The sequence below is a fragment of the Maylandia zebra genome, linkage group LG9 (assembly GCF_041146795.1).
Source record: "Maylandia zebra isolate NMK-2024a linkage group LG9, Mzebra_GT3a, whole genome shotgun sequence".
NCBI lineage: Eukaryota > Metazoa > Chordata > Actinopteri > Cichliformes > Cichlidae > Maylandia > Maylandia zebra.
The window spans coordinates 11866128-11880325 of record NC_135175.1 but is presented as its reverse complement, the minus strand read 5'-3'; the positions used below and the strand labels follow the sequence as shown (position 1 = coordinate 11880325).

Genomic DNA, 14198 nt, shown 5'->3' with positions numbered 1-14198 from the left:
CAACCAAAATTCTGCCAATAGTGAAACTGGAGAAAGAAGATGCATCAGAGCAGGAACTGTGGATCAGTTCAAATATTTTTCTGTAACAGATACCAACACATGGTAAATACGTTTAGGATTTGGACTTTTAAAAATAAGAAAAACATTTATTTCCATTGATTATAAATGTCTTTGCTAACCCAAAGCTGACGTCACAGTAGGAACATGTGCTCAAGATATAAACCACCAGAAATGCACAACATTACTCGAATGAGCAGGCACGAACATTGGGAAACCTTTAAATCTGCTCACTGCCAAAGCTTTTCAGCAGAAACTGCTGCACGTGAACTTTAATCCCCCTCTACACAGTCGTTGCTGAGCTGTTGCTCAGGGCTGAGGCCGGTCTCAGCGGGCTCAGAGTCTTTGGGGGGAAGCGGGCTGGTTTGTTGCGTGGAGGTGTTGTTGGAAGGCTCGAGGTCAGGATCTTCTACAGTTTCATCTCCATCAGTAGAACCTTTGATGACATTTGGTGAGGATGCAGCTGGAGGTTTGTCTCCTAACATGTCAGCAGTCTGAGAGGCTGAAGGGCCTGAAAGGGTTGAGAATTAGAAACAGTGATGGTTTCAGTCAACACAGACACACTCAGTCTACTACGATTTATAAAAGACAGGCAAAGCTGAGATAATGAAAAATGAAACTGTAAACTGCAGGGTTCAAACTCATTGTTCAGGGTCAAATTTAAGCACTTTAAGCACTTTCAAGGTCCATTATCAAGCTTTTCCAGCACATTACCAAAAAAACAGTTTGCATGTTCCACTTTGCATCACCTCAGTAAGACCATGTAAAAATTAAAACAAATCGTCTTAGGTTGACTTAAATGTTCTTTGTTCCTCTTTTGTTAAAACAGAGAAAAATGCACCACACAAAAATACTGAAAAAGGAAATGGTTGTCTTATATGCATATAGTGCACAAACTCAAAAAACTCATTTCTCTCAAAAATGCAGATGTGCAAATGTGAACAAATCAACTTGTTAGAGATGCTCATCTCCACTTGGAAAAAACAACCACACAAAAGAAGAAATCTGCACAAATGAACAAGTCTGCTCATCAGATATTGATGCTTCTTTCCTACGTGACACAACAACAGGAGACAGATGTTTGGTACTTTAACTAGTTAAGCACCCACACCACCAAAAATGGGGGAAAAGAGAGGAGATCACATTTAATCGGTTATAACACGAGGTCAGAAATATAAGTGCAGACATGAGTGTCCACAGAAGCCTCTGAATCTCAGCTGTAAACCATTTCTACAAACACCAAACAGTTAAAAGAGCAGTTACATCACCATGAATCTGTGGACAGGTAACATCCATATTTTGATTTATGATTTTCTGGAGTTAAATGTGACCCAAAGTATATTTTATAGCATATAAGCTATAAAATACTTTTAAAAATTAGGTGAGGGAAATAATCATTTTTTTCTATGTTTGAGTCCCAGTAACTTTGACATAGTAACATCTGCAGTAATATTTACCCCTCTGATGACAGCTCACAAGCGTTAGCTTTATTTTGATACCAAGACTGTTTACACAGAGTTTGTAATTGCAGAGAAATACTCCATTTATTTTGGCCTCTTCATTTTCGAGCAGGAAGCTCAGAAAAGCCCTGGGGGCCTAACAGGTCAAAGTTCATTCCCAATAAAACTAACTGTGAGATGTTTGACTACATTGCTCTCTGGATTATTGTTACAGTCCTAAATGATCAGCTTTAAAGTGTTTGTGCTAATAACACCATGTACAGTAAGACAGGCATGGAGAACAGCACTGACGGGAGGCTTTGAACAGATGACACACTCAGTTCAATTCAACATATAAGACTTTAAAAACGCACAAACATCGACCTAAAATCTATTTATTCAGTCCATCACCTGTCATAGAATTATGTCAAATAATAATGTATTGTTCATCTCCCTTAAATAAACAGGCAGCCTTAAAGTATGAAACATTCATTCATTAAAACACTAAAATGTGTCTGTCGTCTCCGTGGCTGATAGAGCCCCACAGGCATCAATGTGAGCTTAAAGCCATTTATAATTTTTAAATGGTTTAATGTGTCGGTGCTCACGATAAACACATTTTGAATGAAAGCCAGGGAACTTCAGCAGCACAAGAAATGGCTTCTTTGTGCCCACATGCATCAGTCCCTCTTTTTACCAGTTTTTCTTTAAGGCTTAAGTTGGCTAGTTAAGTGTCGGACTAACGATTAAAGCTTTCACTTGAGTGAAGTCACTAATATTACTGCTACTGCTAAGTAATGTTAGCCAAGTTTAAAGCACACTGCATAAATCACCATGCCATAACTAACTGCTGTGCTAGCACTGCCGTACTCTATCACACTCAGTGCATTTCAATCATTTCTCCAGATAGTTTGATAGCTAGCAAAATAATAATCATAGTTTTAAACATTAGCCTGTGTTATGTACACATACTCGAAATTATTTACTGTCATGTGACTCAAGAGTACAAATTCCTTCAGTGACGTTTTCCATCGAACACTCATTAAAACAGCACGAACCCTGAAACTGCTTATTAAAATAATATGTATGTAAATAATAGTATGTTGCATTATAAAAAATTAAGCTTTTGACTGCCCTCCAGAGTTCACGTTAACTTCAGATCTCTGGAAGCTACACTACCCGAACGATGTCAGCTGTTTAGTTTCTATACTGGACAGAAAAAAAAAAAAAGGGGGGGGGGGGTGGATTGGCTCCTCTTAAGGAGGACTAATGACTAAAATGTGAAAGTTTAAAGTCGATGAGTAAATCATGCTCGGGTAATACAATGGAAACGGTCTCATATCACCATCTAGTGTTATAAACTGTAAACACATTTTTATGGGTGAAGGCTCATAATAGAGACCGATCAACAGGTCATTTTCTTTTCTATGGGTCTCATTTAAATCACATTACATCATTTCTGCGGTAAATGAGGACCCTGAAGAACGATTTAATGTCACTGTTAAAGATTTGTAGACAATAGATCGCAGACAGCTGGCTCCGCTTTAACTAAAGAGGAAGTAAAAACAGTTTGGATCACAAGTGTAAGGCAAAAACAAAAATACTACGCCTAATTGAAGCTGACATCAGACAGGCAGTAAAGAAATCAATGTTTTCTACATGCTTTGCCTCTTATTACCAAACTCCACACTAATGTGAGGAATCTCTGGTGGTTTGGACGAACTGTGCAATACGGGAACTCGTCACTCGACCTTCAGGGTTTCTGGTGGATATATACACTAGATCCACTTCACTATATTGTAAGGAGTATTCACTCACCACCCATCATCCAAATCATTGAATTCAGGTGATCCAGTAACTTCCACAGCTGTATAGAATCAAGCACCTAGGCATGCAGACTGCTGCTACTAAGTGGAAGTGTTTGGGAACGACAGCAACTCAGCCATCAAGTGGTGGATCACGTAAAATCCCAGAGTGGGGGTCAGTGGATACTGAGGCGCACAGAGGTTGCTAATTTTCTGTGGAGTCCATCGCTCCAAACTTCACGTGGTCTCCAGATTAGCTAAAGAACAGTGCACAGAGAGCTTCGTGGAATCCATTTCCATGGCCGAGCAGCTGTAGTCCAAGCCTTACATCACAGAGTGCAACGCAAAGCAATGGGACACAGCGGTGTAAAGCACGCCGCCACTGGACTCTAGAACAGGAGAGATGCAGTCTATGGAGCGACGGATCACAGTTCTCAATCTGGAAAGCCGATAGACAAGTCAACTTAGCAGTTGCCAGGACAACAGAGCTCCAGGTTTGGTGGCAGGGGGATTTCGGTGCGGGGTTGTTTTTCAGAAGTTGGGCTCAGTCTCTTCGTTCCAGTGAAAGGAACTCTTAATGCTTCAGCATGCAAAGACATTTTGGCTCCCGACTTTAAGGGAAGTTTGGGGATGGCTTCTTCCTGTTCCAGCATGACTGGGCACCAGTGCACAAAGCAAGGTCCACAAAGACATGAACTCTGGCATGGGAGTCCTGACCAGAACACCACTGGGATGAATGAGAGCAGAGACTTGGAGCCAGGCCTTCAACATCAGTGTCTGACCTTACAAATGGTCATAAACTCCCATAAACACTCCCAGAAGAGTTGAAGCTGATATAGCTGCACAGGCGGACGTCGTGAATGGGATGTCACTCGAGTTCATATGAGTGTGGGGGCAGATGAGCAAACACTTTTGGCAATATACTGTACATTCAATGTTTTGCTTTTTGTATTTTCATATAAAGTTAATACACCAATGAAGCTAGATGATCCTTATGAACCTTCGCTGGATGTTTTGTAGCAGAATCATTAATTATTTCTGTTATATTGTGTCCCAGCTGTATGATACATTTTTGCCATTCTTACCAATTTGCTGCTGGCGTGCGCGCCTCTTTTCCAGGGCCCGCTGTCTGTTCAGCTCAATACGTTTCTGCTGCTCTTCGGTCAGAGAGGGAGTAGGTGGGGGAGCGAGGGCTTCGGCAATCTGCCCTTGGGGAGCATTAATAAAACTCTCTCTGCTGAACAGATCAGGATCCCCAAATGTTTCCAGTTCACGTTGTACCTCTTCGTCACCAGCACCTGAACACAATTTCAAGCAGTGCTGATAATTAAGTCCTGTGGAATATGGCAAGTATTTCCTATGTGCACCTGCAGGTGTGAATCCACCGTAGGGCTGTTCGATACAACGATATATACAAAAACGTCTATTTCATTTTACGCTATCGTTTGTTTCGTGGTGTCGCAAAATAAACTGTTTACGGCAATATTTCTTCATGGTTCTGATGTCACTGTAGTAAAGTTCTCTCTTTCTCTTATATATAACCACACTACGGACGGACAAGCGCCTGTTTTTATGCGTTGTCGTTAGCAACAACGACGGTAAAACCATCGCGTGTCCGCTTGTTTATGTTCCACATAAACCTTTCAGAATAAAGCTCAAGATCCTGTTGAGGCTTTTCAAAATAAACGGAATCACGTGAAAGAGCAGAGTGTTTACGGATGAGAAGTAAAACAGAGCCGCCAGGTGCTAAAAAATAAACCTTAGACTCAAACGTTAGAACAGGCTTTCCCCCGCAGCACGCCGTGTAATAAATACTCACAAAGAAAACGGCGCCGTTACAACTTCTGTCTAAAAATGTGTCGTTTCATGCATCGGTTAAAACACTCGACTCCAGCTACATGACGCGCAGCTGGAAACACTTCACGCAAGTCGAGATTCACAGAATTGACAGAAAATGTTACATTTCTGTGATTTATATCGTTATCGGACGATAGAATTCTTATATCGGGAGATGAGACTTTGGTCATATCGCACAGCCCTAGTCCACCGTATCCCCATCAGTAATGATTTTTCTTCTTACCATCTGTACTTGTAAAATCTTCATGTGTCAGGGGCATGTCCAGTCGTATTCGTTTAAGACATGTCTATAGAAGAATGAGTAAAAAATTACAAATTCTGAACATTAGGAATCCCACACGCTTGCAGGAAATATTCTACTGCTTCCTCTCACCTGCACTTCCTTTTTGCTGCCGAGCCTTTCCACTTTGTCAATAAAATCTTCAAATTGCAATTTGGGGTACAACCTGTGGGCCCAGTTCTCCATCTTCTGCATCAGCAGCCGCAGGTCTGCAGCCTAATGGGGCAAACATCAAAAACAGCAAGTAGTGATATGAAAGAGGGCTGTGTGTGATAGGACGCTTCTTCTTCCCACTAAAAAATGACTTCCAGTCATTGGAACAAAAGACATCTTAATTTGGTAAACCAACCTCTGGTTCCCCTCACTCATTTTTGACCACGACAGAAAGGGCAACTTTTGACCTTTTAGTCTCAAACCAAATTTAGGACATCTAATTAAAAGCTGACAGGCCAAACAGATTTAGCTCAAAAACCAATGTTCATTCACATCTGGTAATTGGTGGGACAGATGTTATCATATCCTACCTCGTGTCCTTTGCCTTTGAACTGGATATTGTCAAAGAGAGTGCCCAGAGCTGGAAGCCCTCGATCTGATATCAGCCTGGGAAAAAATATTAAGACTAAGTTAAACCATTAATGGATTACAAGCAGGGTTAGCAGCACATCCAGGCGTATTTGGCTTATCCAATTCAGGATCGTGGATGGCTGAAGCCCATCCCAGCAGCCAGGTCGCCAGCCTGTCACAGGGCCAACACAGACAGACCCTCTGAATGGAAATGTCAGTGCCTTCAGATGTACCATGTTCAGAAGGCAGTAGCTTGTTGGGGGGGGGGGGTAGGGTGTTTGGTTTTCAGGGTGCCCACAACCTTTCTTTTCCTACCTGTTTGTACATAAGGCAGTATAATGAGAAATAGTCAAATTTCTCCATCTAAAAATAAAAAATTGCTATATACATATATATATATATATATATATATATATATATATATATATATATATATATATATATATATATATATATATTTATAGCAAAGTTGCAATTAATTTGAATATTTTATCAAATGAAAATCTATGTTTTTCTTTAATACAGCTTGCAAGTTTTATCCTAAGTATAATCGACGTTCTTACTTAAAAGCTTATTTAACATCCTTTGATTTAGTATAACTTAGTTCTGTCCAGGAACATTGTGAACAGAACAGTAACAGAGGAGTGCCACTGGAACACCCACTGGGAGACTACTGGGAACGAGCCTGACTTATGGTTGGCAATACTAACCAGGTTCACACTATAGGTGTACAGAGACTGGAAACATCTTTCTCACACACATCCAGGGATGTCTCCAACGCTCTGACAATTTTCAGTCTGGGAATTTTGCCCATCCAAATGATGAAAACAACAATGGTATTAGAGTCTTTCTTCTTTAAATGACTGGCAGAGTGAAGCTGCACCATCATCACACAGATGCAGTCATTTGTACCCGCCGCTAAAGCGTAAGAAGACGCTGCAGTACTCTGCGAAACGACAGGTGTCGCCACTCAGATAATATCACATCACTTTTTTTGTGCAAAGTTCTTTCCACAAACTTACGTTTTCAAACATTTGCAACAACTCTGTGTGTCAGTGTGTCTCTGAGCCTCTGTGCACGATTATTAGTGAAACGGTGATAAAAACCAGTGCAGTCACAGACTCGTGTTCAACCTGGCTGCAACACTGACAGTCTGCACACGTCAATCAATGATTTTGGCCTCCTTGTGTCCCAGCTCACACAAGATGACATCAAATTCCTATTTAAATGCGCATTTTAATGCATTTCAACCCTCTGTCGTGATATAAATGTCTTTGCTACCTGTGGGAGTCCAGCTTGGGTTGGGGTCTCTTCACGCCTCTCCTTTTAGCAGTAGGGACATCAGCCAGCTGTGATACCTCACCTTCATCTCCTGCATTGAAAACACATGACAACAGGATGTGTTTCTAACTCATTCTGTTGGCAGCGTGGCAAACTTCAAGCTTATCTTTAAATCCAGACAAATTATAGACTGGAGGTTACAGAAGAAATGTGCTGGTTTGAACAGTATCTGATAGGTTTCATTTGCTCACGCAAACAAAAACATGTGTGTTGTTATTGTTAGAAACATCCAGTCTCAGAGAGATGCTGAAAAACCAGTTCATGCATTTGTTAATTCTAGGCTGAACTAACAAATTCATTATTATCAAGCTGTTCCAAAAAGCTTTGTGGAAGGACTATGAGAGGTTGTATTTCTCCCACATTAGCCTTTTTTCCTGAATCTTATTTTTCTATGATTCTTCATTAAACCATGAATTTAAAATACAAAGTTCTGAATCATCACATCTTAAAGACCTCATAGTAATCCTGTAAGAGCACAGCAGCATCTACCATCTGCAAAAGGGTCTCCTTCCTCCTGGCCTCCCCGGCCTGGGGAGTGTGGTGGTGGGAGTGGGGGGAAAGCTTCATCCTCTATGCCGTCATAGTCAGGAATGTCCTGCGGGCTATTTTCCTGTGGGTCAACCATGGTGAGTCGGTCCTGGAGACAAAGTAAAAGACGTGTGAGCCCCAGTCGTCAACAGCATCAGCATTAAGTTACATGAATTTAACTGCAAGTTGAAAAAATGACATTTATTTCTGTAAGAGTAATTCTTTACTGTGTTACAACATCAACATGAAAACCTAAAAAAAACTGGCATTTACTTTTTTCTTTTTTTACATCAACAGGAGGAGCTGTACAGACACTCATCCCACCTGGAATTATACCCCAAATTCAGAAATGTACTATTATGATACATTAATGGTCCATTATGTTTGTTTCACAGTTATATACATAATACAATTTATAGATTTGTATATATTTACATTCTATCAGGGATGAACTGGTTGTGAACCTTTGGGCTGATAATGACATTTAAAAGTTACAATTTGGATGAATTATTACTGCGATACTTCTTTTGGACTCTGTAGTACCACAGAAATATCATTAAAGTAACAGGTTTGTTTTAAAGTCTTTCAGCTGTTCCGTAAGCATCATCGTCATCATCATTTATATAGCACTTTAAAAACACACCTGGCAGACCGAAGTGCTGCACAATACAAATGTAGTAATAAAATAGCAAAAAACAAACATAGCAATAAAGTAAACTCTTGAGCCAAAATGATGTGACACAACTAGGGCTGCCACAAACGATTATTTTGATAGTCGACTAGTCACCGATTATTTATGCGATTAGTCGACTAATCAGATCATCATCCACTGGACGTAAAACTACAGCTTATTGCACCATGCAGCATATGCTCTTATATAACTATCATTAGCTTATAGCTTTAAGCTTTTAAGGTGCTAACTAAAAATAAAGACAAGATGATAGTTTATTCAATTTTAATGAAATTTGCAGATTGTTTCGGTGAAGTTTAATAAACTCCTTGCTATCTAAAATATAACAGGACAACGGAGTATATTCTCCAGCATCTCACACTTCTGATAATCAGCTGTCTGCTTGACGTTTATTCAGCTGTGTAAAAACTATAACTTTAATCTCAGACAAACCGATTTACTCAGGAACAAATAAAATACTAAAAAAAAAAAAAGCCAAACAACAACATTTTTAATTTATCTAAGTGACTCATATATATTTAACCTGAGTAGCGAAAGACGGCGGTGGGTTTGAAAACAATTTGCCTGGAGTCCGGTGTTCTCACCGTGCTAGTGACCTAGCCCCCGGCTAGCTATCGAGCTAGTGGGTAACAGACGACTCTGAAAACGTCAGAGCGCTTTTGAAAATATGTGGTGTCCTGATAAACTGAGCCGATATTTGAGGTTTACACAGCTACATTCTCGGCTGAAAATATGTTAAACGTTTATTTTGTGACCCAGAAAGAATAATAAGAGTAATATTAAAACTAACTAGCTGCCGCCATTGTTGGAAACTGAGCTGGGCCGCGCTATGAATTCTGGGACACAGCTGCTGCTTCTTCTTCTTCTTCTTCTTCGGGGTTTAACGGCAGCTGGCATCCTTGTACATGCAGTGCTGCCATCTTCTGTTTCAGTCCGTTATTACACTCTTAAATCCTGCTACTTATTCCTGCGTCTTTTGGGATCTTACAAAGCTTCAAACGACGCGTCGACTATTAAATCAGTCGTCGACGATTTTGATAGTCGACGTAATCGTGACTAGTCGACAAATCGTGGCAGCCCTAGACACAACACAGACACAAAAGGAAATCTTCTACATTGTTTTGCTGTTCACACAAGTTCTAATGCTACCCTTTGTTTCTGGAAGGAGACGATTTTCTGTCCAGTATTAAAGTTCAAAGAACAGGGTATCCGTCTCCAGTGGGCTGCTAAACAAGTTTACCAGAAAAATCAGACCCACGGTCATGTTGTGTCACTTTGAGTGATTAGTCAGCAGCAATAACAGGGAATGACAAACTGACAGACTTTGGATATAAAACAAACAATTTAAACATTTAGAAGTTAAACATCTTCTCGGATTCCTTTTGCTGCACATGTCTATGTATGTATTTGCTGTACAGTGTCATTTGTTTGGAACATTAATCTTGATGTATACATAAACATTTGATTTGAAAAACGTGTTTAAAAATGAACACTGACACAATTAAACACAACACTGGTGCACGGTGACTGCAAACAGAAGCAGCTGCTTGTATCCTCCTGTGGATACAAACCAGCAAGAACTCATCAGATCTCTGTCACTTACCATTAATGAAGTTTGGCTTTTATTAATAAACAGAGAGCACGGATATCTATGGAAGAAATATAGTATCATCAGAATTCAAGTATTTTTAGACATTGAATTTATGACACTGAATTTTTATCCTCCAAATTTCCCTGCAAAAATATTCACCTGCAAAAATTCACCTGAAAAAAATTCACCTGAAAAAAATTCACCTGCAAAAATTCAACTGCAAAAGTGATGAACTTTAATGACCCAAGCCAGAGCAATCAGCACCAGATCGAGTCGAGTGGCTCTCAGCCAATTAAATTACGCTGTTTGATCACATGACACCGTTAGCCAGCAGCGTGTCTCCTAAAAGAGAGCTGTTTAAAGGTGAGTGATTAAGTTTTTCTCCTAAATAGAGATCATTACAGAACGCCTAGTCCTACTTAAAATCCCATTTATTATTATTATTTTTTTTATCATCTACTCGAACTAAGGAAAACGTTTGACTAACTCAAAGACAATTTCCACGCCTCCCCTGCCTGACTGCAGAGGCAGTTTTGAATTTAGGAGCGCCAAGATGGCAGCGGCAAACCCTGGCGGCTCTCCGGTGAGTATATATATATTTTTTTTTATCTTCAAGTTTGTCTTTTGAAACCTTAATTTTATTTAAATCCGTTGCTCACGTATAAAGTACACAGACGGGGTCTTTGCTCAACTCGTCTGAGGCGTGTCTCACTAAGCGCTACATGCTAGCATCCTGCTAACCGAGCTACCCTTTACATGCTGTGCTTTAGAAAATAGGATACTCGTTAAAAAAAATACTCCGCAGATATTGATTGATAGATAGACGAACACTGCAAATATAATGTTGGAAACGAGAACGGCCTTTAGTGAAGGGGTAAAATACACCATGAATAAAGCCATAGAGTGAATGGCTGCCATGGTTGCAGAACAGCCTGATTTAATGACAAGAATGGGGAAGAGTGAGGTGAAGTGAACCACAGCCACAAAACACGGTCAGACAAGGCGGCAAAAGGGCAGTGATCTGTCCGTCAGTATGAAGTTGGTGTGTGCTTTGGTGAACAAAAACTCCAGACTGGTAGCAGGAAGATGGGAGACTCGTGTTTCACTGGAATAGTGGTGAATTAAAACATCCTTTGTTGGGGACATTTCGGTGTAAATGCATCCATACAGGCAAGACAGAGGCAGACCAGACAGTGAAGAAAACAAGGCAAACATTAGAAATATAAAAACGGAAATATAGGATGAGTCGGGGATGAGTTCCTGCCCCAAGTGGAGGAGTTCAAGTATCTCGGGGTCTTGTTCGCGAGTGATGGGAGAAGGGAGCCGGAGATCGACAGACGGATTGGGGCTGCAGCTGCAGTAATGCGGACGCTGCACCGGTCCGTCGTGGTGAAGAGGGAGCTGAGTGTAAAAGCGAAGCTCTCAATTTACCGGTCGATCTACGTCCCTACCCTCACCTATGGCCTTTACATGACTAACGTCCCCTCTTCTCCCTACCTCACATTAGCCCCCATCTTTCTTCCAGGTGGAAAAGACCCGTCACCTTCTGGGAGAGGCGGCTCCCGTGGGAACAGCTCCCACCACCAAGTCCCTGAGTGAGTCTCTGTCCCCCAGCGTGAGCTCCAGCACTCTGTCCACGTCCACCTCCGCCTCCTCGCAGATCTCCAGCACCACCTTTGAAAGCGTGAGAAGGAGCTGGCCACCAAGGTGAGAAAAACGTGGGCTTAGTGGGCGTTCTTGTTGCTGCCTTCTTCCTTCTCTGCTCGGTCTTGTTCCTGTTGTGTTGTAGTGCCTGCGCCTTCTGACACACACCTTCAATACTGAATACAAGCAGCTGGTGAACAGCATCAGTGACTGCAAGGTGAGAAATAATACAAAGAAATAAAAAAATAGCCTTTCTGTGTCACATCAGGGAGTTCCTATATTGACGTCTACCTCATCCTGCTGTTGTTTCACTTCAGCTTTCTCTCATCTCACCGATCGGACGTGATCCATCCGTGACGAGCTTCAGCAGTGCCACCCTCACCCCTTCCTCTACCTGCCCCTCTCTCTCGGACTCGCGCTGTGGCTCCATGGGCCAGAAGTAAACATATTTTTAGGAACATTGACCTCGATCTGCAAACGGTTATTGACAGGTTATCCATTTGATTCTAACTTGGTGTGATTTGTGTTAAAGGACCCCTGAGAACAGCTCACGTGCCTCCAGTCCCTCCTGCTCAGACTGTGAAAACTTCCCGATGGTTCCCACTCTGGAGACCTCCTACCTTGCGCGGGCTGCAAAGAACGAGTTCCTGAACTTGGTGCCTGATATTGAAGAAATGCGACCAGGGTGAGTAATGCCATATTAACCCAAATACTGTCACTATGACATGTGTCTCACAGACCAAATGTAAGTCGACACTCATGTTCTCTAGTTCAAGCGGAAATGATGTGGATCGATTCAAATTCCTGAGCCTGGATGATTTCAGCTGGAAACAAACCAACTCTGCTTCTTCCTCAGATAATTCAATTCAATTTTATTTATATAGCGCCAAATCACAACAAAAGTCGCCTCAAGGCGCTTCATAGATACAGAGAAAAACCCAACAATCATATGACCCCCTATGAGCAAGCACTTTGGCGACAGTGGGAAGGAAAAACTCCCTTTTAACAGGAAGAAACCTCCAGCAGAACCAGGCTCAGGGAGGGGCGGGACCATCTTCTGCGACCGGTTGGGGTGAGAGAAGGAAGATGGGATAAAGACATGCTGTGGAAGAGAGACAGAGGTTAATAACAGATATGATTCAATGCAGAGAGGTCTATTAATACATAGTGAGTGAGAAAGGTGACTGGAAAGGAAAAACTCAATGCATCATGGGAATCCCCGGCAGCCTACGTCTATTGCAGCATAACTAAGGGAGGATTCAGGGTCACCTGGTCCAGCCCTAACTATATGCTTTAGCAAAAAGGAAAGTTTTAAGCCTAATCTTAAAAGTAGAGATAGTGTCTGTCTCCTGAATCCAAACTGGAAGCTGGTTCCACAGAAGAGGGGCCTGAAAACTGAAGGCTCTCCCTCCCATTCTACTTTTAAATACTCTAGGAACAACAAGTAGGCCTGCAGAGCGAGAGCGAAGTGCTCTAATAGGGTGATATGGTACTACAAGGTCATTAAGATAAGATGGGGCCTGATTATTTAAGACCTTGTATGTGAGGAGCAGGATTTTGAATTCAATTCTGGATTTAACAGGAGAAATCTGCTCTCTCTTTCTAGTCCCTGTCAGGACTCTTGCTGCAGCATTTTGGATTAGCTGAAGGCTTTTCAGTGAGTTTTTTGGACATCCTGATAATAATGAATTACAGTCGTCCAGCCTGGAAGTAATAAATGGTAAATGCCCTGTATTTATATAGCGCTTTACTAGTCCCTAAGGACCCCAAAGCGCTTTACATATCCAGTCATCCACCCATTCACACACACATTCACACAATAAATGCATGAACTAGTTTTTCAGCGTCACTCTGAGACAGGATATTTCTAATTTTAGAGATGTTGCGCAAATGGAAGAACGCAGTCTTACATATTTGTTTAATATGTGCGTTGAAGGACATGTCCTGGTCAAAAATGACTCCAAGGTTCCTCACAGCGTTACTGGAAGCCAAGGTAATGCCATCCAGAGTAAGAATCTGGTTAGATACCATATTTCTAAACTTTTCAGGGACGAGTACAATAACCTCAGTTTGATCTGAATTAAGAAGCAGAAAGTTAGCGGCCATCCAGGTCTTTAAGTCTTTAAGACATTCCTGCAGTGTAACTCATTGGTGTGTGTTATCTGGCTTCATGGACAGATAGAGCTGGGTGTCATCTGCATAGCAGTGAAAATTTATGCTATGTCTTCTAATGATGCTGCCTAGGGGAAACATGTATAATGTAAACAGAATTGGTCCTAGCACTGAACCCTGTGGAACTCCATAATTAACCTCAGTGTGTGAAGAGGACTCTCCATTTACATGCACAAATTGGAGTCTATTAGATAGATATGTCACAAACCAAACTGTACACTGGTAAACT

General features: G+C 41.4%; 1 protein-coding gene across 1 annotated transcript; it reads right to left on the bottom strand.

Moving 5' to 3' along the window:
• Window positions 1-125: 125 nt before the first annotated feature.
• Window positions 126-10187, bottom strand: LOC143420250 (TIMELESS-interacting protein-like). Its single transcript, XM_076888008.1, has 8 exons — window positions 10166-10187; window positions 7833-7980; window positions 7284-7374; window positions 5963-6038; window positions 5532-5654; window positions 5382-5445; window positions 4387-4599; window positions 126-568 (listed from the first exon to the last, which is right to left on the bottom strand). Exons 1-8 carry the CDS (start codon window positions 10166-10168, stop codon window positions 330-332), a joined length of 957 nt encoding a protein of 318 aa, XP_076744123.1. The 5' UTR covers window positions 10169-10187; the 3' UTR covers window positions 126-329.
• Window positions 10188-14198: the final 4011 nt, after the last annotated feature.